The sequence below is a fragment of the Oncorhynchus kisutch genome, linkage group LG25 (genome assembly GCF_002021735.2).
Source record: "Oncorhynchus kisutch isolate 150728-3 linkage group LG25, Okis_V2, whole genome shotgun sequence".
NCBI lineage: Eukaryota > Metazoa > Chordata > Actinopteri > Salmoniformes > Salmonidae > Oncorhynchus > Oncorhynchus kisutch.
This window is the reverse complement of record NC_034198.2, coordinates 8,419,594-8,447,248: the sequence shown is the minus strand read 5'-3', so window position 1 is coordinate 8,447,248 and position 27,655 is coordinate 8,419,594. Positions and strand designations below refer to the sequence as shown.

At 45.1% G+C, this 27,655-nt stretch overlaps 1 protein-coding gene across 1 annotated transcript in view; it reads left to right on the top strand.

The window, feature by feature from the left end:
• LOC109870572 (PH and SEC7 domain-containing protein 1) overlaps positions 1-27,655 on the top strand; it is a 110,346-nt gene that overhangs the window by 20,541 nt on the left and 62,150 nt on the right. The window contains exons 2-5 of the mRNA XM_020461142.2: positions 11,581-14,036; positions 19,130-19,247; positions 19,873-20,380; positions 21,050-21,541. Coding sequence (XP_020316731.2) covers positions 11,751-14,036; positions 19,130-19,247; positions 19,873-20,380; positions 21,050-21,541 — 3,404 coding nt within the window. The 5' untranslated portion in view covers positions 11,581-11,750. The remainder of the gene's footprint in view (positions 1-11,580; positions 14,037-19,129; positions 19,248-19,872; positions 20,381-21,049; positions 21,542-27,655) is intronic.

Sequence of the window (27,655 nt, the reverse complement as noted above, 5' to 3'; positions counted from 1 at the left end):
TGTTAAGGATTGGCATGAGATACTACTTGAATGGGATCCATTAGAATATCTGACATGTACATTACATTCTAAAACAGATCAGTTCTACAAAATGTGGGAACCTTATTTAAATGTATCAGCTATTCTGCTGCAAGGATTTACTTACAATGGTGGTTGTTGACCTGTCTCAGGATTACACTGTAAATTCCATGTGTTGGACCCAATTCCTTTTTTAAACTGAGCTTTTGTGTTTAATTAGTCTTAGTCTTTAGTCTTTTTTGTTGTTTTTTGTTTCTTTGTTATTCTTATATTATCTTTGTTACTGTATCTCTTAATATGGGATAAAATTGTGACATGTCAATAAAAATACTACTACAAAAACCATGCACTTTAAGAAACTGACTGTTAGAGCTGTTAAAGTTCCATGGATTGAGGAGGAATTGAAACTGTATGGTTGAAAGAGATTGGGCAAAAGGAGTGGCTAGCTAATAAAGTTACTGCAAATGGAGAAATTATGTGACTAAACTCAAGAAAAAGAAGAAACACTTTGGAGTACTTTCAATTAAATTATGGGCAGAAAGACAAATTCTACTCCATCTTTCATTGAATCAGATGGCTTATTCATCACGAAACCATTTGATGGTCAAATCAAATCAAATTGTATTTGTCAGATGTGCCGAATACAACACCTTACAGTGAAATGCTTACTTACAAGCCCTTAACCAACAATGCAGTTTTAAGAAGAAAAAATAAGAAATAAAAGTAACAAATAATTAAAGATCAGCAGTAAAATAACAATAGAGAGGCTATATACAGGTGGTACCGGTACAGAGTCAATATGTACATGTAGTTATTAAAGTGGCTATGCATAAATAATAAACAGAGAGTAGCAGCAGCGTAAAGGGGGGGGGGGGTGGCAATGCAAATTGACATTTAATTAGATGTTCAGGAGACTTATGTCTTGGGGGTAGAAGCTGTTTTAGAAGCCTCTTGGACCTAGACTTGATGCTCCGGTACCGCTTGCCATGTGGTAGCAGAGAGAACAGTCTATGACTAGGATGACTAGAGTCTTTGACCATTTTTAGGGCACTAGCTGGCACTAGCTGGCACTCCTCTGACACTAGCTGGTATAGCGGTCCAGGATGGCAGAAAGCTTGGCCCCAGTGATGTACTGGGCCATACACACTTCCCTCTTAGGTGCCTTGCAGTCGGAGGCCGAGCAGTTGCCATACCAGGCAGTGATACAACCAGTCAGGATGCTCTCGATGTTGTAGCTGTTGAACCTTTTGAGGATTTGGGGATCCATGCCCAATTTTTTCAGTCTCCTGAGGGGGAATAGGTTTTGTCGTGCCCTCTTAACGACTGTTTTGGTGTGCTTGGACCATGTTAGTTTGTTGGTGATGTGGACGCCAAGGAACTTGAAACTCAACCTGCTCCACTACAGCCATGTCAATGAGAATGGGGGCATGCTCTGTCCTCCTTTTCCTGTAGTCCACAATCATCTCCTTTGTCTTGATCACATTGAGGGAGAGGCTGTGGTCCTGGCACCACACAGTGCCTGGCCATGGAGTCATGAGTGAACAGGGAGTACAGGAGGGGACTGATCACGCACCCCTGAGGGGCCCCCGTGTTGAGAATCAGCATGTGTTGTTATCTACCCTTACCACCTGGGGGAGGCCCATCAGGAAGTCCAGTATTCAGTTGCAGAGGGAGGTATTTTGTCCCAGCGTCCTTAGCTTAGTGATTCGCTTTGAGGGCACTATGATGTTGAACGCTGAGCTGTAGCCAATGAATAACGTTCTCACATAGGTGTTCCTTTTGCAATAGAGATTGCATCATCTGTGAATCTGTTGGGGCAGTATGCAAATTGGAGTGAGTGTAGGGTTTCTGGGATAATGGTGTTGATGTGAGCCATGACCAGCCTTTCAAAACACTTCATGGCTACAGACATGAGTGCTACGCGTCCGTAGTCATTTAGGTAGTTTACCTTAGTGTTCTTGGGCACAGGGACTATGGTGGTCTGCTTGAAGCATGTTGGTATTACAGACTCAGGCAGGGATATGTTGAAAATGTCAGTGAAGATGTTAGCTTGCCAGTTGGTCAGCGCATGCTCGGAGTACACTTCCTGGTGATCTGTTTAAAGGTCTTACTCATATCGGCTACGGAGAGCGTGATCACACAGTCGTCCGTAACAGCTGATGTTCTCATGCATGTTTCAGTGTTACTTGCCTCGAAGTGAGCATAAAAGTAATTTAGCTTGTCTGGTAGGCTCGTGTCACTGGGCAGCTGGCGGCTGTGCTTCCCTTTGTAGTCTGTAATAGTTTGCAAGCCCTGCCACATCCGACGAGCGTCGGGGCCGGTGTAGTACGATTCGATCTTAGTCCTGTATGTACGCTTTGCCTGTTTGATGGTTTGTCGGAGGGCATATCATGATTTCTTATAAACTTCCAGATTAGAGTCCTGGTCCTTGAAAGTGGCAGCTCTACCCTTTAGCTCAGTGTGGATGTTGCCTGTAATCCATGGCTTCTGGTTGGGGTATGTATGTACAGTCACTTTGGGGATGACGTTATCGATGCACATATTGATGTCGCCAGTGACTGACGTGGTGTAATCCTCAATGCCATCGGAAGAATCCCGGAACATATTCCAGTCTGTGCTAGCAAAACAGTCCTGTAGCTTAGCATCTTCTTCATCTGACCACTTTCTTTATTGGCAGAGTCACTGGTGCTTCCTGCTTAAGCAGGTAACAGGAGGATGAAATGATGGTCAGATTTGCCAAATGGAGGGCGAGGGAGAGCTTTGTACGTCTCTCTGTGTGTGGAGTAAAGTTGGTCTAGAGTTTTCTTCTCTCTGGTCGCACATTTAACATGCTGGTAGAAATTTGGTAAAACCAATCTAAATTTGCCTGCATCAAAGTCCCCCACCACTAGCAGCACCGCCTCTGGATGAGCATTTTACTGTTTGCTTATGGCCGTATACAGCACATTGAGTGCGGTCTTAGTTCCAGCATCGGTTTGTGGTGGTAAATAGACAGCTACGAAGAATATAGATGACAACTCTCTTGGTAGATAGTGTGGTCTACAGCTTATCATGAGATACTCTACCTCAGGCGAGCAAAACCTTGAGACTTCCTTAGTCCTTAATAAAGAGAGGCTCTTCTTTTTTTAACATCACACTCCACAAAGCATGTCCTGCAGGCTCCTGTGTGACTGTATTGTGATGGAAGGTGTGTGGTTTTGTGTTTGGAAAAGTGTGGCGTTAAGTGAGTGAGAAGGGAAATGGTTGCATATCCAAGAAGCAATGTGCGTGTGAGCAGGGTTTGTGAGAGAGAGCTTTCAATTTTGATGAGGGATATACATTTTAAAATAAATTATACATCTAATTTATTTATTTGTTGTCCTATCATTCTGGAACGGTCCCCAACCCTATACCCTAGACACCCACCTGAGCGACCCAGACACTAAAGATAAGTCCTTATCGGTTTTATGGGCCTGCTATATATTCAAAAATCTTGCGTGTCATAATTTCCATCATTAACAATTAATATGCGTAATAATGTCGTCATTTTTGTTAAGCATAACCCCTTTCCCTCACAATCAACCCTAAGCTCAGAGCTTAGGGTTGATTGTGAGGGAAAGGGGTTATGTGTGTGTGTGTGTGTCCCACATCTGTTGCAAGAGGGTAAGGATGTTAGGGACAATATAGGATGTATAACAATACTTGTTTGCTAAATAATAATTGCTTAACAAAAATGCCGACATTATTACGCATATTAATTGTTAATGATGGAAATTATGACACGCAAGTTTTTGAATATATATATAATTTTCATCACTATATATAAAGCAAATTGAGGTGAGAGCATTGGAAATACTTATAGCAGTTGATCTGCTTCTGTTCTGTGGGTGGCACTCTGTGCTCTTTTTGAAGGATGGGTCCTGGCCTCTCGGGAGGCCTATGGATCCGGGGGGACGGGTGTGGTCTGCCGGTCACTAGGATGACAACCCAACTTGGGATGGGGAGGGGCTTTAGTGTGTGGAATAGTGGAGAACAATTGGAGGGTTACTTAGTAGCAATGCAAATATCATGGTACAGCTACTGTACCAGTACCAGTCAAACGTTTGGACACACCTACTCATTCAAGGGATTTTCTTTATTTTTATATTTTCTACATTGTAGATTTATTGTGTGGAAATCAAAACTATGAAATAACACATATGGAATCATGTATTAACCAAAAAAGTATTAAACAAATCAAAATATATTTTATATTTGAGATTCTTTAAAGTAGCCCCCCTTTGACTCTTCATACCCCTGATAACTCCTTTGTCCCACCTCCCACACATGCGGTGACCTCACCCATTACTACCAGCATGTCCAGAGATACAACCTCTCTCATCATCACCCAGTGCCTGGGCTTACCTCCGCTGTACCCGCACCCCACCATACCCCTGTCTGCGCATTATGCCCTGAATATATTCTACCATGCCCAGAAACCTGCTCCTCTTATTCTCTGTCCCCAACGCTCTAGGCGACCAGTTTTGATAGCCTTTAGCCGCACCCTCATACTACTCCTTCTCTGTTCCGCGGGTGATGTGGAGGTAAACCCAGGCCCTGCATGTCCCCAGGCACCCTCATTTGTTGACTTCTGTGTTCGAAAAAGCCTTGGTTTCATGCATGTCAACATCAGAAGCCTCCTCCCTAAGTTTGTCTTACTCACTGCTTTAGCACACTCTGCTAACCCTGATGTCCTTGCTGTGTCTGAATCCTGGCTCAGGAAGGCCACCAAAAATTCAGAGATTTCCATACCCAACTATAACATCTTCCGTCAAGATAGAACTGCCAAAGGGGGAGGAGTTGCAGTTTACTGCAGAGATGGCCTGCAAAGTAATGTCATACTTTCCAGGTCCATACCCAAACAGTTCGAACTACTAATTTTGAAAATTACTCTCTCCAGAAATAAGTCTCTCACGGTTGCCGCCTGCTACCGACCCCCCTCAGCTCCCAGCTGTGCCCTGGACACCATTTGTGAATTGATCGCCCCCCATCTAGCTTCAGAGTTTGTTCTGTTAGGTGACCTAAACTGGGATATGCTTAACACCCCGCCAGTCCTACAATCTAAGCTAGATGCCCTCAATCTCACACAAATCATCAAGGAACCCACCAGGTACAACCCTAACTCTGTAAACAAGGGCACCCTCATAGACGTCATCCTGACCAACTGGCCCTCCAAATACACCTCCGCTGTCTTCAACCAGGATCTCAGCGATCACTGCCTCATTGCCTGTATCCGCTACGGAGCCGCAGTCAAACGTCCACCCCTCATCACTGTCAAACGCTCCCTAAAACACTTCTGTGAGCAGGCCTTTCTAATCGACCTGGCCCGGGTATCCTGGAAGGACATTGACCTCATCCCGTCAGTTGAGGATGCCTGGTCATTCTTTAAAAGTAACTTCCTCACCATTTTAGATAAGCATGCTCCGTTCAAAAAATGCAGAACTAAGAACAGATACAGCCCTTGGTTCACCCCAGACCTGACTGCCCTCGACCAGCACAAAAACATCCTGTGGCGGACTGCAATAGCATCGAATAGTCCCCGTGATATGCAACTGTTCAGGGAAGTCCGGAACCAATACACGCAGTCAGTCAGGAAAGCTAAGGCCAGCTTCTTCAGGCAGAAGTTTGCATCCTGTAGCTCCAACTCCAAAAAGTTCTGGGACACTGTGAAGTCCATGGAGAACAAGAGCACCTCCTCCCAGCTGCCCACTGCACTGAGGCTAGGTAACACGGTCACCACTGATAAATCCATGATTATCGAAAACTTCAATAAGCATTTCTCAACGGCTGGCCATGCCTTCCGCCTGGCTACTTCAACCTCGGCCAACAGCTCCGCCCCCCCCGCAGCTCCTCGCCCAAGCCTCTCCAGGTTCTCCTTTACCCAAATCCAGATAGCAGATGTTCTGAAAGAGCTGCAAAACCTGGACCCGTACAAATCAGCTGGGCTTGACAATCTGGACCCTCTATTTCTGAAACTATCTGCCACCATTGTCGCAACCCCTATTACCAGCCTGTTCAACCTCTCTTTCATCTCGTCTGAGATCCCCAAGGATTGGAAAGCTGCCGCAGTCATCCCCCTCTTCAAAGGGGGAGACACCCTGGACCCAAACTGTTACAGACCTATATCCATCCTGCCCTGCCTATCTAAGGTCTTCGAAAGCCAAGTCAACAAACAGGTCACTGACCATCTCGAATCCCACCGTACCTTCTCCGCTGTGCAATCTGGTTTCCGAGCCGGTCATGGGTGCACCTCAGCCACACTCAAGGTACTAAACGACATCATAACCGCCATCGATAAAAGACAGTACTGTGCAGCCGTCTTCATCGACCTCGCCAAGGCTTTCGACTCTGTCAATCACCATATTCTTATCGGCAGACTCAGTAGCCTCGGTTTTTCGGATGACTGCCTTGCCTGGTTCACCAATTACTTTGCAGACAGAGTTCAGTGTGTCAAATCGGAGGGCATGCTGTCCGGTCCTCTGGCAGTCTCTATGGGGGTGCCACAGGGTTCAATTCTCGGGCCGACTCTTTTCTCTGTGTATATCAATGATGTTGCTCTTGCTGCGGGCGATTCCCTGATCCACCTCTACGCAGACGACACCATTCTATATACTTTCGGCCCGTCTTTGGACACTGTGCTATCTAACCTCCAAACAAGCTTCAATGCCATACAACACTCCTTCCGTGGCCTCCAACTGCTCTTAAACGCTAGTAAAACCAAATGCATGCTTTTCAACCGGTCGCTGCCTGCACCTGCATGCCCGACTAGCATCACCACCCTGGATGGTTCCGACCTAGAATATGTGGACGTCTATAAGTACCTAGGTGTCTGGCTAGACTGCAAACTCTCCTTCCAGACTCATATCAAACATCTCCAATCGAAAATCAAATCAAGAGTCGGCTTTCTATTCCGCAACAAAGCCTCCTTCACTCAAGCCGCCAAGCTTACCCTAGTAAAACTGACTATCCTACCGATCCTCGACTTCGGCGATGTCATCTACAAAATGGCTTCCAACACTCTACTCAGCAAACTGGATGCAGTCTATCACAGTGCCATCCGTTTTGTCACTAAAGCACCTTATACTACCCACCACTGCGACTTGTATGCTCTAGTCGGCTGGCCCTCGCTACATATTCGTCGCCAGACCCACTGGCTCCAGGTCATCTACAAGTCTATGCTAGGTAAAGCTCCGCCTTATCTCAGCTCACTGGTCACGATGGCAACACCCATCCGTAGCACGCGCTCCAGCAGGTGTATCTCACTGATCATCCCTAAAGCCAACACCTCATTTGGCCGCCTTTCGTTCCAGTACTCTGCTGCCTGTGACTGGAACGAATTGCAAAAATCGCTGAAGTTGGAGACTTTCATCTCCCTCACCAACTTCAAACATCAGCTATCTGAGCAGCTAACCGATCGCTGCAGCTGTACATAGTCTATTGGTAAATAGCCCACCCTTTTCACCTACCTCATCCCCGTACTGTTTTTATTTATTTACTTTTCTGCTCTTCTGCACACCAATATCTCTACCTGTACATGACCATCTGATCTTTTATCACTCCAGTGTTAATCTGCAAAATTGTAATTATTTGCCTACCTCCTCATGCCTTTTGCACACATTGTATATAGACCCCCCCTTCGTTTTCTACTGTGTTATTGACTTGTTAATTGTTTACTCCATGTGTAACTCTTTGTTGTATGCTCACACTGCTATGCTTTATCTTGGCCAGGTCGCAGTTGCAAATGAGAACTTGTTCTCAACTAGCCTACCTGGTTAAATAAAGGTGAAATAAATAAAAAATAAATAAAAAATGACAGCTTTGCACACAAAAAAGTCCTGCAGGCTCTTGTTTAATCTTATCTTGATTATTGTCCAGTCATATGGTCAACTGCTGCAAAGAAAGACCTAGTTAAACTGCAGCTCGCTGAGAACGGAGCGGCATGTTTTGCTCTTCATTGCAATCAGAGGGCTAATATTTATACTATGCATGCTCCGTGTTTTGTTTTCCCGCATAACTGGTGTTTTGTGTGTACTATTTAATGAAGCTGCCAGTTGAGGACTTGTGAGGCATGTGTTTCTCAAACTAGACACTCTAATGTACTTGTCCTCTTGCTCAGTTGTGCACCGGGGCCTCCCACTCCTCTTTCTATTCTGGTTAGAGCAAGTTTGCACTGTTCTGTAAAGGGAGTAGTACACATCTTCAGTTTCTTGGCAATTTATCACATGGTATAGCTTTCATTTCTCAGAACAATAATAGACTGACAAGTTTCAGAAGGAAGTTATTTGTTTCTAGCCATTTTGAGCCTGTACTTGAACCCACAAATGCTGTTGCTCCAGATACTCAACTAGTCTAAAGAAGGACAGTTTTATTGCTTCTTTAATCAACAGTTTTCAGCTGTGCTAACATAATTGCATAAGGGTTTTCTAATGATCAATTAGCCTTTTAAAATGATAAACTTGGATTAGCTAACACAACGTGCCATTGAAATACAGGAGTGATGGTTGCTGATAATGGGCCTCTGTACGCCTATGTAGATATTCCATGCAAAAGCAGCTGTTTCCAGATACAATAGTAATTTTCAACATTAACAATGTCTACACTGTATTTCTGATCAATTTGATGTTATTTTAATGGACAAAAAATGTGCATTATTTTCTTTCAAAAATAAGGTCATTTCTAAGTGACCCCAAACTTTTGAACGGTAGTGTATAATATATGCCATTAGCAGACATTTTTATCCAAAGCGACTTGCAGTCTTGTCCCAGGAATTAAACCCACTATCCTTTCGTTGCAAGCACCATGCTTTACAAAGTGAGCAACAGAGGATAAGTAAGGAACATTTTAACCCACGTAACTCCAACATATCCCCAAGTTTTCATCATTATTATTGTGAAATAATACCCAAAGTTACCCAAAATGCACTCTTCATGGAATTACACTGATGTGGAGAGAAGTTGGGGTCAGAGAAGGGAGATAAGCTATTAGTGGGATAGTGGAGTAGTTTTTGGAAAATGCTTTGTGTGTGTGTGTGTGTGTGTGTGTGTGTGTGTGTGTGTGTGTGTGTGTGTGTGTGTGTGTGTGTGTGTGTGTGTGTGTGTGTGTGTGTGTGTGTGTGCACGTGCACGAGCTTTCATGTGTGTGTTTGGCATGCCAAGTCTCAAATACATTCCCTTTGATCTGTCAAGTCCTATTTGCGCCCCACAAATGCACACTCTCTCAAGTCCTAACTTCAATTTGTCACTCTTAGCTACCCTCTTCCTCTCGAGTTCATTGTCCTCGTTCTTTCTACGTAGCTTCTCAGAGTAACATGTGAAACAAAACTTCTGATAGTTTGACAGCAGGTATTGCTTAACTGAAAGCATTTTGTTCAGCAAATAGTTAGACTTGCTTTAAAACCTCTTAACGATCAGACCCTTTTTTTCCCAATTTCCTCCTAAAATAACATACCCAAATCTAACTGCCTGTAGCTCAGGACCTGAAGCAAAGATACACATATTCTTGATACCATTTGAAAGGAAACACTTTGTGGAAATGTGAAATTAATGTCGGAGAATATAACACCTTAGATCTGGTAAAATATCTAATATGTTTGAAATTAAAGAGAAAGGCCAGACACTGATGTAGGATTATATGTGTAATTCAGATATTGCCCACAAGATGGCAGCAGTGTGTGTGTACAAAGTTTCAGACTGATCCAGTGAAGAATTACATCACTACAGAATATTTGTCTGTCTGCCAGGAGTTTGCCCAAATGTGCCGAATTTGTCAATTTATACATTTTCAAGTACATAACTATAGAGAACATGCAAAAAAAACTATGTTTACACACTCCCAGGAATGTCATACACGATGGATCATTAGCTTCCCTACAGAAAAGGCACTAACCTTCACACATCTGGATGGCCGCGCGGGGTGGTTGTGGAGCCAGAGACAGGAGTGGGGTCAAATTGTAGAACCCAGTTCCTACATTTGAATATAAAAATGTATTTTATCAAACAAAACTACACTACATTTTATCCCTCAGGATGACAAATCAGAGCAAGATTACTGAATGTAAGTACATTATTTACCTTCAGTGGTGAATGTATCAAACCAGTTGCCATGATACAAGTGTTTTGTTGATGTGCACTATCCTCAAACAATAGCATGGTGTTTTTTCACTGTAATAGTTACTGTAAATTGGACACTGCAGTTAGATTAACAATAATTTAAGCTTTCTGCCCATATAAGACATGTCCATGTCCCGGAAAGTTGGCTGTTGTTTACAATGTTATTCTAGTCACATTATTGCATACTGAGCAACAACTGTCCCGGTTTAGGGACACCGATCTGATAGAGGTTTTGTGAGTTGAAACTTTTGTGATGACAGAGGGACAGCATGGTGTATGACATGCTGACATACATAGCCAGTTCTATGTTTTGAAGATGAAGAATATCGGGAAGCAATGACAAAAATTATAGAGTCCCTAGTCTCCTTCCCACTGCATCAATGTCAAATTGATTCCTCTGAAGAAAACCAAGCCTTAATTTCCTTCAGCTTAATGCTTCCTAAACTGAATCCTCTTGACGTGTCTTGTCAGAATATATACTGTGCTTTGCTCTGATTGGTTTTATTCAGTGTTCTGACTGCAAGTGTTTCAGCTCCTGTGTTATCATATATGAGTCAGCGTTCAGGAGAGGAAGTGAGGTGGATGATCCACCTGGCTGACCTTCAATATCCTCAATGAAAACCACATAAATATATCACCCTATAATACTTAAGGCATCATCCTATATTTACAGTATATTTCTACAGATGTAACATTATTACTAAAGAGATGTTGTATTTGTTACAGTAGGTCCAACCCCCTCAGTATTTGTCATTTGGTGTGAAAAAAGGCATTGAACATGGGTGAGATAAGGAAGAAAGGCAGGAGATGATGGATCTAGAGTGGTCATTCAATTAACTATAAATAGCATCTTACAAACTGATCCAGGAGTTGTTGTTGTAGCGACCCCCGTGGCATTGGCCCTGACAGAGTGTCTGTGTAACAGCCAATCAGGATAATGTGTCATTCTCAATTACTAGGGCACCTAATCCACTGTTTTAAACTTGTAGAAAGCCAGAAGGGTGGCATTTAGTCATCAGGAAAATCAGCTTTTCTTTGTTATTGATTAAGCCAATTATCTCAAAGTTGTAAAGTCTAGATTGGAAAGGTTTAAAGTCTAGATTGGAGGATCAGAAATGCTTGTTTGTACCTCTATGTCTGCAGGAGTGTACAGTATTCTATAGGGATTATGGATTACTTTTCTAGGTTATCTGAGGCTGTTCACCCTTTATTGTACTACTGCTACTCTCACTCATTCACCTTCTTACTATCTTATTCAGTAATTTCACTACCTCAGTTCTTTACTTTTACACTTAATCCTCCAGTCATCGCTTCACTCATTAACAGACAATAGCTGTTCTCCATGTGTAACACACATGATCAGAAAAGTATGACTTCTCACTACCTACTGTTTGCTTTGTCTCTCTCTCTCCATCCATCCCTCCCTCTTTTACAGGTATGGTGACTAGAGATCTGCTGGAAGCGACCTATGGGCCTGTTGGTCCCATTTGTCCACGATATCCTTATTCTTACTGAGTAGGAAAGAAGATATCCTCAATATACACTCCTCTCTCTTCTTTATCATTCTCTCTCTTCCTGGCCTCATGATGTGCAGAGTGTGAGGTCATGTCCCAGTCTGGAAAAGTCATTCATCTGTATGTGGAGGTGAGGTCAGCCCCAGAGCAGGATGGGAAGGGGGGCTTGGGAGGAGGAGTGGATGGGCTTGGGACTGGGAGTGACTCCGCCTCAGCACAGGATCAGCCAGCGGGGCTTTTGTCCCAGCTAGCCTGCCAGACAAAATGCCAAACTCCTAGCAAAGCTCCAATACACCGCCTGGCCCATAACTTCACCCACACCCAGTCTCCCTCCAGACACAAAGTGAGCTTCCAGCTCCACCAAGGTAATGGCACCCAATCGCCTAGCATCTCCCAGCAACAGAGTTTACCAGCAGCACTGACCCACTCCCCAGCCTTTTCTGGGATTGGGAAGACCACCACCCCACACAAAGATCACCACCCCTCCAAAGGGCAGGGGGTGGGGGGCAATGGCAAACGGTCGGTGGTCACCTTCAGCTACATTGAGAAGGCTAACGTCAAGACAGTGGAGAGCCCACAGAACTCAGCCTGTCAGAGGAGGTGTGGGGAGGAGCTGTCGTCCCCACCTTCCCACCCCCGGAATAAACTCAGCGATCCCATCTGGTTGGGTAGTCCTGGCTCCTCATGCAGCTCCAGTCCCAAACTAGCGTTTCGTCCCCCAGGGGGTCACCAGCAGCAGCCGACAGGCTCCCCCAGCCTCCGCCACCCTGTCTTGGATCCTGTCGGTATTGCGGCCACCCAGCGTGCCCTGGAGGAGTTTGGGTTTGGTTCCCCCCTGTTCAGGAGTAAGATCATCCATGGGCTGGAGCAGAGTCCCAGGGGCTCCCGCCACAACCAGCAGGCCCGCTGCCTGTCCTGGGCCGGCGGTTCTCCTGTCCAGCACCACAGCGCCTGCAATAATCTCCACAATAATCACGCTGTGGATGCAGATAGAAACCGGGCTATTTGCGGGCCATTACCCAGGAGCTCAGCCTCTGTCCAGCTTTCGTCCCATGCTAGGCAGGGCACTCTGGGCATGTCTCCTTACTCAAGACCCAGGTCGTGCATGGGGCTCCAGGCCCAGAGCCCACACCACTGGGTAGGTCAGGACAAAGCTTTAGCAGGTAGTCCAGCCACACAGAGACAAGTGCACAAGCCCTGTAACAGTAGTTCCTCCTCTCAAGGGACCATCCTCCAACTTAAAAATAAACTAGGGGAGAGAACTGTACTGAATCAGCTAAGTTGTAGCAAACCCTCCTCCCCAGCCAACAGCCCTGAAGTGGCCCGGAGGCTAGCCGAGGAGGCTACTAAAGTATCCTCTATTTTAGCAGAGGTAAAGAGGAACTCATTGACATTGCACAATGCTTTAGACGAAGTAGAGAGACCCAACTCTGAATGTATGTCTGGAGAAGCTGACAGTTCTGTCTCAAATGTACAACGGCAACATTTGCAGCATCAGACAGTTAAGATGAATATCCCTTTACACGGCCAACACACACCAGCGTCGAACGACATTGACTCTCACCGGGCTGGAAATGTTTTAGCATCGTCACGCACACAGGACTCAAACTCTCCAACAACAACCAATCACGGGACACAGCATGGAAGAGGGCAGGCTCAGAGCTCCATTCTATCAGACACAGTAGTGGGTGTAGGAGGGTCCCCTGCCCTGCCTTCACGCTTCATCCGTCCATCTCTTCCCCCAGCCGAGACCAGCTCCCCTCTGAAAGACCCCAGGCTGCTGAGAGCCCAGCTCAGAGTCACAGAAAGCCCAACACTGCATCGCTGCCAGCCCCCTCAGTACACTAGAGATTTCTGGTCCTTCGAGCCGGACGAGAGAGCCGACTTCTCCTGCTTTGATACGGGGGATAGTGCCGAGCTGGCCCGTAGGCTCTATATACGCCAAAGTGTGGTGGAAGCCCCTGTCAGCTGGACCTCCAGGCAGCCCTGGAGCCACCTGGTAGAGGAGGAGAGCAGAAACTCCAGTTCCAGCCCCATACACGGACCTGGGCAGCAGCCCCTAAGCGTGGCCCAGCAGAAAAGAGCCGAGCATAGGAGGAGGGAGGTTCTGCTGCTGGGCCCTGTGGTGCTGGACTCGCCAGAGGAGGATGAGGGCCTGAATGGGGATGGGGAAGAGGTTCACAGACCAGGGCAACAGCGAGGCCTGCTGAGGGTTGAGGAGCCTCCAGAGGGGGAGCAAATCAGGGTAGCAGGATCCTCATCACGCAGCTCCAGCGGGGTGACCGGTAGCCTGGGGGAAAGGGACTGTGTGTCCCCAGAGTCCAGTCAGTCCAGTCACCAGAGCAACGACACAGGGGCTGCCACCTCAGGGATACAGGTGAGACATTATTCTTCAAATATGTTGCATTGAAATATTCATTTTAATATATTGATGTTAACTAAATATATTTTGTATTTTGTTAATTTTACCATGTGTGTGTGTGACGGTAAAAGAGTGCCACCAACCGATAGGCATGCCTGTTTAGATATAGGTGTAACTGTCCCAGCTCCCCGGTTAAAGGACAAAAATGACAGGTAGGAGACAGATGTACGGAACACACGTTTATTACCACACACCAAACAAGGAGGATAGACAACATCTGTTGTCTATGCACCCCTGTGTCCAACTAAAGAACTGGCAGGAAAAGGGATCTGTTACCTCAACTAATAGGGCCTGTGATTGGCTGACCAGGTCAGCTGACTGCGTTCCTTGGCAACCTGGTCCCCAACACAGAGGTGTAAAGTGCCCTATGTCACTGAACAATAGGTCAATAGTGTCTCTCCAAATCAAATCAAATTGAATTGGTCACACATATTTAGCAGTTATTGTGGGTGTAGCGAAATTCTTGTGTTCCTAGCTCCAACAGTGCAGTAGTATCTAACAAGAATACACACAAATCTAAAAGTAAAAGAATGGAATTAAGAAATATATAAATATTAGATTTAGCAATGTCGGAGTAGCATTGACTAAAATACAGTAGAATAGAAGACAGTATATACATATGAGGAATAGAAGAAGACAGAAGAATGCGGTTCATTGACTATAGCTCAGCCAATCACAGCCGGCTGGTGATGGCTATTGAACAGTCTGATGGCCTTGAGATAGAGGCTGTTCTTCAGTCTCTTGGTCCCAGCTTTTATGCACCTGTACTGACCTCACCTTCTGGATGATAGCGTGGTGAACAGTCCGTGGCTCGGGTGGTTGATGTCCTTGATGATCTTTTTGGGCTTTCTGTGACATCGGGTGGGGTAGGTGTCCTGGAGGGCAGGCAGTTTGCCCCCAGTGATGCGTTGGGAAGACCGCATCACCCTCTGAAGAGCCCTGTGGTTGCGGGCAGGGCAGTTGCCATACCAGGCGGTGATACAGCCCGACAGCATGCTCTCAATTGTGCATCTGTAAAAGTTTGTGAGGGTTTTAGGGGCCAAGCCAAATTTCTTCAGGCTCCTGAGGTTGAAGAAGAGCTGTTGCACCTTCTTCTGTTGTGTTTTCTTCACCACAATGTCTATGTGGGTGGACCATTTCAGATTGTCAGTGATGTGAAGGCAGAGGTATTTGAAGCTTTCCACCTTCTCCACTGCAATCCCATCAATATGGATAGGATCGTGCTCCCTCTGCTGTTTCCTGAAGTCCATGATCAACTCCTTTGTTATGTTGACGTTGAGTGAGAAGTTATTTTCCTGGCCCCACTCTCCAAGGGCCCTAAGTTCTTCCCTGTAGGGTGTCTCGTCATTGTTGGTAATCAGGCCTACTACTGTTGTGTCGTCTGCAAACTTAATGATTGAGTTGGAGGCATGCATGGCCATGCAGTCATGTGTGAACAGGGAGTACAGGAGGGGGCTGAGCACACAGATGGGGCCCCTGAGTACAGGTGGGGCCCCTATGTTGAGGATCAGCAACGTGGAGGTGTTGTTTCCTACCTTCAACACCTGGGGATGGCCCATCAGGAAGTCCAGGACCCAATTGCACAGGGCGGGGTTCAGATCCAGGGCCCCAAGCTTAATGATGAGCTTGGAGGGTACTAATGGTGTTGAATGCTGAGCTATAGTCAATGAACAGTATTCTTATATTCCTCTTGTCCATATGGGATAGGGCAGTGTGCAGTGCGATGGTGATTGCATCGTCTGTGGATCTAATGGGGCAGTAAGCTAATTGAAATGGGTCTAGGGTGCCAGGTAAGGTAGAGGTGATATGATCCTTACCTAGCCTCTCAAAGCACTTAACGATGACAGAAGTAAGTGCTAAGAGGTGATAGTCATTTAGTTCAGTTACCTTTGCTTTCTTGGGTACATGAACAATGGTGGACATCTTGAAGCAAGTGGGGACAGCACACTGGGATAGGGAGAGATGAACATGCTTACTCACGTCGGCCACGGAGAAGGAGAGCCCACAGTCCTTGGTAGCGGGAAGCGTTGATGGCACTGTTTTATTCTCAAAGCGGGCGAAGAAGGTGTTTAGCTCGTCCAGAAGCAAGACGTGGTATCTGCAACGTGGCTGGTTTTCCCTTTGTAGTCCCTGGATTGTCTGTAGACCCTGCCACATAAGTCTCATGTCTGAGCCGTTGAATTGCGTCTCCATTTTGTCTCTGTACTGACGTTTTGCCTGTTTGATTGCCTTACGGAGGGAATACAGTGGGGCAAATACAGAATACAGTCACCAATTGTGCAAGTTCTCCCACTTAAAAAGATGAGAGAGGCCTGTAATTGTCATCATAGGTACACTTCAACTATGACAGAAAAAATGGGAAAAAAATACAGAAAATCGCATTGTAGGATTTTTAATGAATTTACTTGCAAATTATGGTGGAAAATAAGTATTTGGTATTTTATCACAATACTTTGTTATATACCCTTTGTTGGCAATGACAGAGGTCAAATGTTTTCTGTCTTCACAAGGTTTTCACACACTGTTGCTGGTATTTTGGCCCATTCCTCGATGCAGATCTCCTCTAGAGCAGTAATGTTTTGGGGCTGTTGCTGGGCAACACGGACTTTCAACTCCCTCCAAAGATTTTCTATGGGGTTGAGATCTGGAGACTGGCTAGGCCACTCCAGGACCTTGAAATGCTTCTTACGAAGCCACTCCTTTGTTGCCCGGGCGGTGTGTTTGGGATCATTGTCATGCTGAAAGACCCAGCCACGTTTCATCTTCAATGCCCTTTGCTGATGGAAGGAGGTTTTCACTCAAAATCTCACGATACATGGCCCCATTCATTCTTTACTTTACACGGATCAGTCGTCCTGGTCCCTTTGCAGAAAAACAGCCCCAAAGCATGATGTTTCCACCCCCATGCTTCACAGTAGGTATGGTGTTCTTTGGATGCAACTCAGCATTCTTTGTCCTCCAAACACGACGAGTTGAGTTTTTACCAAAAAGTTATATTTTGGTTTCATCTGACCATATGACATTCTGTCGGCCACGGAGAAGGAGGGGGGGGGGGGTGCACTGTAATTATCCTCAAAGCGGGCAAAGAAGGTGTTTAGTTTGTCTGGAAGTGTGATGTCGGTGTCCATGACGTGGCTGGTTTAGTTTTGTAGTCCATGACTTCCTGTAGACCCGCCACATATGTCTCGTGTCTGAGTCGTTGCGACTCCACTTTGTCCCTGTACCGGCATTTCACTTGTTTGATTGCCTTGCGGAGGGAATAACTACACAGTTTGTATCCGGCAATATGGTTTCGGTAGGTTTTAATAGTCACAGTGGTTACAACATCTCCTATAGACTTCCTGATGAACTGAGTCATCGTATCCATGTATTAGTCTATGTTATTCTCAGAGGCTACCTGGAACATATCCCAGTCCTCGTGATCAAAACATTTTGAAGTATGGATTCCGATTGGTCAGACTGTCACGCCTGCTCAGGCTCCTATGCCTCAGCTGGCTCGCTAGGCTCCCACGCTTCTGCCAGGCTGGCTTGTCCGGCGCCCGTGCCTCGGCTGGCACCCGTCATGCTCGACAAGGTGGGACGCTGGGTGGCGCCCCTAGAGGGGGGGTAATGTCACGCCTGCTCCTGCTCTTTCCCCCTAGTACTCGAGGGCGCCTGGCTGCCCTGCATTACGCATTCCTGCCACCATCATTATGCACACTTGCCTTCCCTCGCCACGCGCATTAGGGATTTATTGGACTCACCTGGACTCAATCACCTGTTTATTACCTCCCCTATATTTGTCAGTTCCCCAGCTCTGCTCCCCGCTGCTGCATTAATTGTCACACTTCTGTGTTTTACCCTGACGCTGTTCCTGTCCTGTTCCATGTCTGTTCCTTATTAAATGTTGACTCCCTGTACCTGCTTCTCTACTCCTGTGTTGGTCCTTACAGAGACAAGCGTTGACTACACCTTAGCACGGGTACTTCCATTTTGTGTTTCTGCCAATGGAAGGGAGGAGCAAAATGGAGTCGTGATCAGATTTGCCAAAGGGAGGGTGGGGGAGGGCCTTGTAGGCATTTCGAAAAGTTGAGTAGCAGAGTTCCAATGTTTTGCGCGAGTACTACAGTCAATGTGTTGGTAGAACTTCGGTAGCATTTTCCTCAAATTTGCTTTGTTAAAATCCCCAGCTACAATAAATGCTCCTCTGGATATGTGGTTTCCAGTTTGCATAAAGTCCAGTGTAGTTCTTTGAGGGCTATCATGGTATCGGCTTGATGGGGAATATACACGGCTGTGACTATAACCGAAGATAATTATCTTGGGAGGTAATACAGTCGGCATTTGATTGCGAGGTATTCTAGGACGGGTGAACAAAATCACACTAATTACACTATGAGTAGTTAATTATGAAACATACACCCCTGCCTTTCTTCTTCCCGGAGAGTGCTTTATTCCTGTCTGTGCAATGTACTGAGAGCCCAGCTGGCTGTATGGACAGGGACAGTATATCCCAAGAGAGCCATGTTTCCATGAAACAGAGTATGTTACAATTCCTGATGTCTTTCTGGAAGGAGATCCTTGCCCTGAGCTCGTCTACTTTCTTATCCAGAGACTGAAGATTAGCGAGTAATGTACTCGGAAGCGGTGGATGGTGTGCACTCCTCCTGAGTCGGACTAGAAGTCCAATACAAATACCTCTTCTCCGCTGGCAATGTTTTGGAGCAGCCTCTGGAATAAGTTTAATTGCATTGGGAGGTACGAACAACGGATCCAATTCAGGAAGTCGTATTCCTGGTCGTAATGCTGGTGAGTTACTGCCACTCTGATATCCAAAAGTTATTTCCGGCGGTATGTAATAACACAAAGTATTTTCTGGGCTAATAACGTAAGAAATAACACCCCAAAAAACAATACTGAAAAGTTGCTTAGGAGCTAGAATAAGAGCTGCCATATTTGTCTGCGCCATGTCTCCCAGGGCTAGAGAGAGGGTTAAGAAGAGAGGGTTTTTAACAGTGGCTTTTGTATATGTGTACATGTCTGTGTGTATGTCTCTTTGGTTGTTCCAGACGGACAGTGGTTCTGCAGTCCCAGGCCCCTCCCTCCACTCTCAGAGGATAGCTCGTGCCAAGTGGGAGTTCCTATTTGGGAACCCCGCTGAGGAGGATGCCAGCAGGGGGGAGAAAAGTGAGAGCATATTTACCACCCATACTCATTACCCATAGAGAAAGATACAGTATTAGCTATATACAGTATTTATGTCTATGACTATGTCTATGGCTCTTTAACTGTATAGAATAGACCAGTGGTATTCAAAGTCAGGTCGCAACCCCTAGTGGGTTTTCAGGGAACTGCAGTGGGGTCACCAAAATAAAATACTAATATTTAGAGTACAGATTATTGTAATGGGACAATATAGAGAAAGATAATATAAACATTTTATTGTGTTGAGTAAATGTTTTTTGTTTATTTATTATTTTAATTTCGATAAGAGATGAAAATGCAATGAATTTATGGTTATTTGTTGATGTAAAAATCGAAATGTACCGATTTTAAGGTTGCGTCATTAGATTTGGGGAAGGGTGGGGTCGAGAGAAGTTCTTGGGAAATAAATGTTGTCCCTGGTGAAAAAGTTTGAATACCACTGGGGTAGACACTATACTGTACTATGTGAGTCAAGTGACATGAAACGTGTTAAAGCATGCTCAGAGGTCAGTCTTCAGCAACCTTACAACAGCATTAGGATTAGCATGGCAGCACAGTCATTTTCCGTTCCTTTTCATCAACTGCTTCTTCTGTTCCATCATGACAGATACCATCGAGGCCTCGACAGCTCCTCCTAGTGGCCAGTCCAGTGAATCCCCCACTCCCACGCCCCCCACCTCCCTCCCCCTCATCTCGGCTAATCATGAGGTGCAGCATGTGGAGGTGGAGCTGGTGACTCCTCACCCAGCTGTGGCGGGGGCGTCGCCCAAGACGGGCATCATCCGGATGACCCTCAAGTACTCGGAGACGGACCTGGATGCCGTGCCCCTGCGCTGTTACCGCGAGACCGACATCGATGAGGTGCTTTTGGCTGAGCAGGAAGACGCCGACTCAGCATTTGGCAGTAACCGTAGCGTGAAAAGCACGTCGGGTACAGACAGCAGCCCCCTGGGTGTCTGTCCCTATGAGAGCACAAGCGCGGAGGAGGAGGTGGAAGGAGAGGAGGAGGAAGAGGAGCTGGAGGAGGAGGAGGTGGTGAGCTGGGCCTCAGTGAGGATGCAAGGGGACATTAAGAGACAGCAGCAGCAGCAGGTGATTAGTCAGCTGCTGAAGAGGTGAGATGAACATAGACACATAGGCACGTAGAAACACACACTCACAAATGCATACACACACGTGCACGCTCGCACACACACATTCCTAAAAATATACTTTAAAATATGCTTACAATCACACACACATAATCATACACACGTATGTAATGCAGAGACACAAACACATGCTCACACATTTGAAGTTTGATTGTACTCATAGCAGTCTGTAATAAAAATCCTATCTATTTCTAGCATCTGTCCTTGTGAATAGAACAAAGGTGCTTTGAATGAAGATATTAATCAATGTTTCAGTTGGCGTCGTAATTTTTCTCCCACAAGAACACTGCTGAAGCAGGATCTGGCAAGAGCTACAGTAGTATATGAATGTGTGTCTCTTCCCGCTACCTTATGTTGTATGTTTCCTTCTGCTACCTTATATCTTCCTAACAAACCTACTTGACAATAGACCATTCAAACCAGTTTGATGAAATGTTTTGCTTTAGCATTCAGTTTTCTAAGGTCAAACATTTAGAGTATACAGTGTGCCATAGTCAGTCACTACACTAATAATGCAATCTTTCAGCTGAGATCATTTCCAGGGTGACTCACTGAGAATATTAGACTGTTAGACTTCCAGTGTATCATTCGTGGTCTCTCTCCTCCTTTCCGTCTTTCACTCTCTACCTCTAGGCCGTTGGACAGTTTCTTTGACAACCTCCCGGCCCTCAAGTCGCCCGTCCTGTTGTCGGGGCCTCGCCTCGCAGGCACCTCCGAGGACAGCTTTAGCCACCATTTTGAGAGCATCATGGAGTCACACCGCGCCAAGGGCACGTCCTACGGCAGCCTGGACCTGGACAGTGAGGAGCTGCTGACCTCCAGCACACAGACCGTCCTGACCTTTGACCTCCCCACGCTGACCCCAGAGATCCAGGGGGGTCAGATGATCTGTCAAAGCGCCCGGCAGATTGTCAAGCTGAGCTTCGCCCCATTGGCCCACTGCGAGAGGGGGACAAGCTTATCAGATTCCATCGTCACGGTGACGGGAGACTCGGATGCCACGCGTGCCCCCTCCAGTGAAAGGCTGAGTAGTAGCCCGGATGACACGCCCCTGAGAGGGGGAGGGGGCGGGGCACGGATGCTGGGGAGCAGCTGGTACAGCAACCCCACATTCTCCTTCCCTAGGTCAGTGATGTCATACAGCAGCAACCCCTCCCTCTCTTTCCACAGGTCAGTGTTGTCATCATTACTATTCTGATGTAGCCCTGTATGAAAGGCCAGACCTGATAGGCTACTGACATACAGTATGAGGTTATTCTTATAGATGAAATAAAGCCAAGACAGAATCCCATTCCAAACATACAGTATGGTATAATGTGAGATGAAATTAAAAACAAATAACCACTATATTATAGTGTATTGTCTATGTACAATATTAGAGGAAAACGTGGTAAATACTGTGCATGTACTTTGAAAATATACTTTTTTAGTGTCGTCCCCCAACTTTGAATCAATGTCAGTTTCCAGACACCCCAGTCCCAGGCTTGTCTGCTGGGACAATCACCTGCTGCAGTGCGATTTTGAAGCAGAACTGTTAGTGAAGGTCGTTAGGAGGCTGCCTGCCTCACCTTACCACTGGTTTCCATGGCTGTGTGTGTGTGTGTGTGTGTGTGTGCGTGCGTGCGTGCGTGCGTGTGTGTGTGTGTGTGTGTGTGTGATGGCTGGAGCAGGTGACTGGTACTGACTGAGGCAGATGGCTCTGGCAGCACAGCTCTTATCTTCAACCATCCGCTCCTTAAACATCTCAACTACTGAACATATCAAAGTGATTAAGCTAGCTGTACTATTACTGTCAATAACAGCATAGCTGGAACGCACTCTTTACCAATCAGATTGCGTGGCAATATCTATCCGTTATATAAGTATAAATTATTATGTATTATCATATATTAGAATATATGCAAATGCTAAAATATTGTAATTTTATATAGAAATATTCAATATACACTTCTGCTTGTTCATTTAACATTTTCAATCATTCATCAACACCATGATAACAGAATTATGCTAGGGGTTTGGAACCCAGCACCATCTGGTAGGTTTTGTGGTTACTGTAGAGAGGAACTGAGGTGCTGATGAGGGAGAGAGGAGAGCCTTGTTGTTTGAGTGTCTGTATTTGTGTTTGACAGCACTGAGACACAGTCACCTTGTGGTACAGACCACTAGATGGTGATAAAGGACCATGTTGTAGGTTGTGGTTTTAAAACGGTCTGAACATACATACATATTGTATTTTACCCCCTTTTTCTCTCCAATTTCAATCGTGTCTCATCACTGCAACACCCCAACGGGCTCGGTTGGCAAAGGTCGAGTCATGCGTCCCCCTGAAACATGACCCGCCAAACAGCACTTCTTAACACCTGCCCACTTAACCCAGAAGTCAGCCGCACCAATGTGTCAGAGTAAACACCGTTCAACTGACGACTGGGGTCAGCCTGCAGGCGCCCGGCCCTCCACAAGGAGTCGCTAGTGAGATGAGCCAAGTAAAGCCCCCGGCCAAACCCTCCCCTAACCTGGACGTCGCTGGGCCAATTGTGCGCCACCCTATAGGACTCCCGATTATGTCCGGTTGTGATACCCAGAATCACTGTGATGCAGTGCCTTAGACCGCTGCGCCACTTGGGAGGCCCCAACATACAGGTTTTTTATAGCTGAACGTGTGGACCACTTATGGTGTCTACTGTAAGTGATCTTTTTTGGAGAAAATAGTATTATATTTGCATTCTTCAGTTAACATGGCAGAATTATGTTTATTGTTCAAGATCAACATTTTAGTCATTTAGCAGACGCTCTTATCAAGAATGATTTACAGTAGTGAGGGCATACATTTTCATACTGGTACCCCATGGAAATTGAACCCACAACCCTGGCATTGCAAACACCATGCTCTACCACCTGAACCACACAAGGTAGTAGTGACTGGTCAAGTTAGTGGGTGTGTGTGTCTGTGCGTGCCGGGTGCGTGCGCTCCAGTGCATGTGTGCGTGTGCGTTAGTGTGGTACTCGGGTCACCCACACCCGGCAGAAATTGCTAATAACCCATCGCAACCGCCCGACGATACAGTGAGTGTACAAAACATTAGGAACACCTTGCTAATATTGAGTTGCACCCTCTCTTGCCCTCATAGCAGCCTCAATTCATTGGGGCATGGACTACAAGGTATCAAAAGCAATACACAGGGATGCTGGCCCTAGTTGACTCCAATGCTTTCTACAGTTCTGTCAAGTTGTCTATATGTCTTTGGTTGGTGGACCATTCTTGACACTCACGAGAAACTGTTGAGAGTGAACACCCAGCAGCATTGCAGTTCTTGACACACTCAAACCGGTGTGCCTGGCATTTACCACCATACCCCATTCAAAGGCACTTAAATCTTTTGTCTTGCCCATTCACCCTCTGAATCCTTCTTTAACCTATCTCATCCCCTTCATGTTCCCCTGAGTGAAAACGTTTGTGAACCCCTAGTCTATATCATGGAAAGAGCAGGTGTTCCTAATGTTTTACACTCATGTACTGTATGTGCTAAAGTGAAGATCTGAGGCCTGCACCCTAGTCTGCTAATATAGAAAATGCACTGTTGGCTACAGTCAGAGATGATGGAACGATTTAGATATGTTTCTGCTTATAATTTGACATTTTGGTAGGCATTTGTTAGTCAACTTGTCTATAATTAGATACAGTACAAGCAGCTTCCCTTCTGTCTTTATATGTTGCCTTAGAAGACTAAATAAACCCTTGCTCTTCAGAAAAATGTCATAAATCGATAGAATGAATCTAGAATCTAGATGACATCTGTACATTTTTCTCTGTCATCTCCGCTTCTTTCAGGGGTCAAATATGTTTAGAGATTCAACCTGGTCTCAGAGATTTTCATATGATTCTGTATGTAAAGCCGAGACACTCCATTTAGTATGATATGCTATGTTTCGTATGGTATGTATTAATTTGTGGATGTCCATTACCCATTTTGAAGGATATATTACAACTCTGCAAAACATACAATATGTTCCGAATTTGTTAAATGTACAATATGTTCCGAATTTCCAAAACGTATCATATGTTATCAATTCTAGCTAGGTGGCTAACATTAGCTAGGCTAAGGGTTAGGGTTAAGTTTAGAAGTTAGGGTAAAGGATTAAGGTTAGGGTTAGGGTTAGGGGAAGGGTTAGCTAAAAGGGTTAAAAGGGGTTTCTACAATAACACTACTAAAGGACAGAATGGAGGTATAAATTGGAGAATTTCAACCATGAGAGATCTTTTTCAATTATAGTTGACATGATTTTCTGTATCTTACCCACAAAATATAATTTTAGTCAGTTTTCCACCATTGGTGGTTAACATTAGGCAATTTCTTTCATAAAATAAGAAGTCTGAAAGGTAATGACTAGCAGAATTTCAACCTTGGAGTTCTTTTTCAATATTTGATGACATCAATTTGATGAATCTTAACAGCAAAACATGATTTCCAAAAGATTTCAACCATTTTTTGTTAACATTATATAATATGACTTTTGAGAATATTTCTACCATAAAACTACTTAAGGACAGAATGGCGGTATAATTTGAGGATTTTGACCATGAGAGATCTTTTTCAATAATAGAAGACACGATTTTGTGTATTTTACTCACAATATATCCTTTCGTCAGTTTTCCACCATTGGTGATTAACATTAGGCAATTTCTTTCATAAAGTAACAAGTCTGAAAGGAAATGCCATTTGGAGAATTTCAACATTGGATATCTTTTTCAATATTTAAGGACATCAATTTGACAAATTATAACAGCAAAACATAATTTCCAAAAGTTTTCAACCGCTGGTTGTTAACATGATGTAACATGACCTTTCAGGCAATTTCTACCATAAAATCTTGAAGGTTAGGGTTAGCTAGCATGCTAAGAATACTGAATAAAAATATAAAGTGTAAAGTGTTGGTAAAGTCAATCTCACCAGAGAAATCGAGCGAGGGAAACAGCATCCCTCTGTCTCAGTATGTGTAGTCCATGCTCTCTGGAACAAAAGAGTTGTTGCCGCAGTAGCATTTGATTGATTGATGCCACCAATCAGCATTGAGCTGAGCTCAACTGTGGGCTGTCCTGGCGCAGAAAAACACCACCCCAAGGGAGGCCGGTTTGGATTTGGCTTCACACCATCAAATCACATCCTGAGCAAAATGTCATCATTGTCAGAAAAACGTGTCCGTTTCTGGTCTGCTTGTGTTCATGTCCAGCAGTAGTAGCTAGCTTGCTCAATTTGTCCGTTCCTAAGCCATGGATGGAGATGGGGATTTGGACTTGTGGTTTTGACTTAATTCTCTGTACAGGTTATGATAGCGATGATCTAACTATAAACTAATATATTGTGCCACTGCCCCGAGGCGATTGAAGTTCAATATGTAGCCTAGATGTATCCTAGTAGGCTCACGATAGCTAGCTAGCTAACTTAACTGGTTCATTGTTGCCCATGTGAGGAAGTTAGTCTTTTAAGTGTTTTAGCTAGGTAGCCTATGAAAACAAAAACTTAAAGGGTACACAGCCATAGACTGTTTTGCCAACATGAAAGAGAAGAGGTCAAGATTGTCGTTTAATTAGGATTGGCGTTTAATTTTGAGTTCCCCAAAATAATTTTTACTTGTGTGCGCACATAAGCACGCACGCACACACACAGAAATTAGTACCATGGACAGCCACATGATATGAAGCAACATTGATTGGACTAAATCGTTTTTTGGTAGCTTTAAGTTTGTTTTCACTGTATTGAACTAAGCATGTATAGCCTTGTTGATTTAATGATGTTTAAGTTGAAATGGTGCTGGAATTAGCGGAGGCAGTGCTCCCGTTGTCTTTGTGCCGATTGCTGTAACTCCATGCTTCTCAATCAGTAGTAGTCGAAAACATTAACTTGCTTGACCATGCTGCAGGTCCCATAACTCTTTGTTACATGCAATATTTGCTTTGTGGACTTCACCGGACAGATGTTGCTCTCCTGTTTTATGATCAAATCAAATTGTATTTGTCACATGCGCCGAATACAACAGGTTCACCTTACAGTGAAATGCTTACTTACAAGCCCTTAACCAACAATGCAGTTTTAAGAAAAATACCTAAAAAAAAGAAGAAATAAAAGTAACAAAGGTAACAAAGAGCAACAGTAAAATAACAATAGCGAGGCTATATACAGGGGGTACGGGTACAGAGTCAGTGTGCGGGGCACCGGTTATTCGAGGTAATTGAGGTAATATATTTTATATATATATATATATGTAGAATATATAATATATATATTTAGATGTAGATAAGAGTTATTAAAGTGACTTATGCAAAGATAACAGAGAGTAGCAGCAGCGTAAAAAGAGGGGGGGTAAAAGCTGTTTAGAAGCCTCTTGGACCTAGACTTGGCGCTCCTGTATTGCTTGCCGTGCAGTAGTAGAGAGAACAGTCTATGACTAGGGTGGCTGGAGTCTTTGACAATTTTTAGGGCCTTCCTCCGACACCTCCTGGTAAAGAGGTCCTGGATGGCAGAAAGATTGGCCCCAGTGGTGTACCCTCTGTAGTGCCTTGCGGTCGGAGGCCTAGCAGTTGCCTTACCAGGCAGTGATGCAACCAGGATGCTCTCGATGGTTCAGCTTTAGAACCTTTTGAGGATCTGAGGACCCATGCCAAATCTTTTCAGTCTCCTAAGGGGGAATAGGTTTTGTCGCGCTATCTTCACGACTGTCTTGGTGAGCTTGGACCACGTTAGTTTGTTGGTGATGTGGAACCAAGGAATCTCTCAACTACACTACAGCCCCGTCATGAGAATGGAGGCATGCTCCGTACTCCTTTCCTGTAGTCCACAATCATCTTCTTGATCACATTAAGGAAGATGTTGGTGTCCTGGCACCACACGGCCAGGTCTCTGACCTCCTCCCTATATGCTGTCTCATCGTTGTTGGTGAGTGAACAGGGAGGACAGGAGGGGACTGGGCCCCCGTGTTGAGGATCAGTGTGGCGGATGTGTTGTTACCTACACTTACCACCTGGGGGCGGCGCGTCAGAAAGTCCTGAGACGTCATGGCTTCAGTTCATTTCAGGAGAAGGTTGACAATGGTAGTGGAGTGAAGTAGTCATCACCTCTTAATCATGGAACATCAGGGGACATAGCTGTAAATACAAATAGCAGATACATTCCACTACAGCTGCGCCATCGTAGGTTTGGACGAGTTTCTCTATGAAGTTGAACTCAGACATCTCAAAATTCA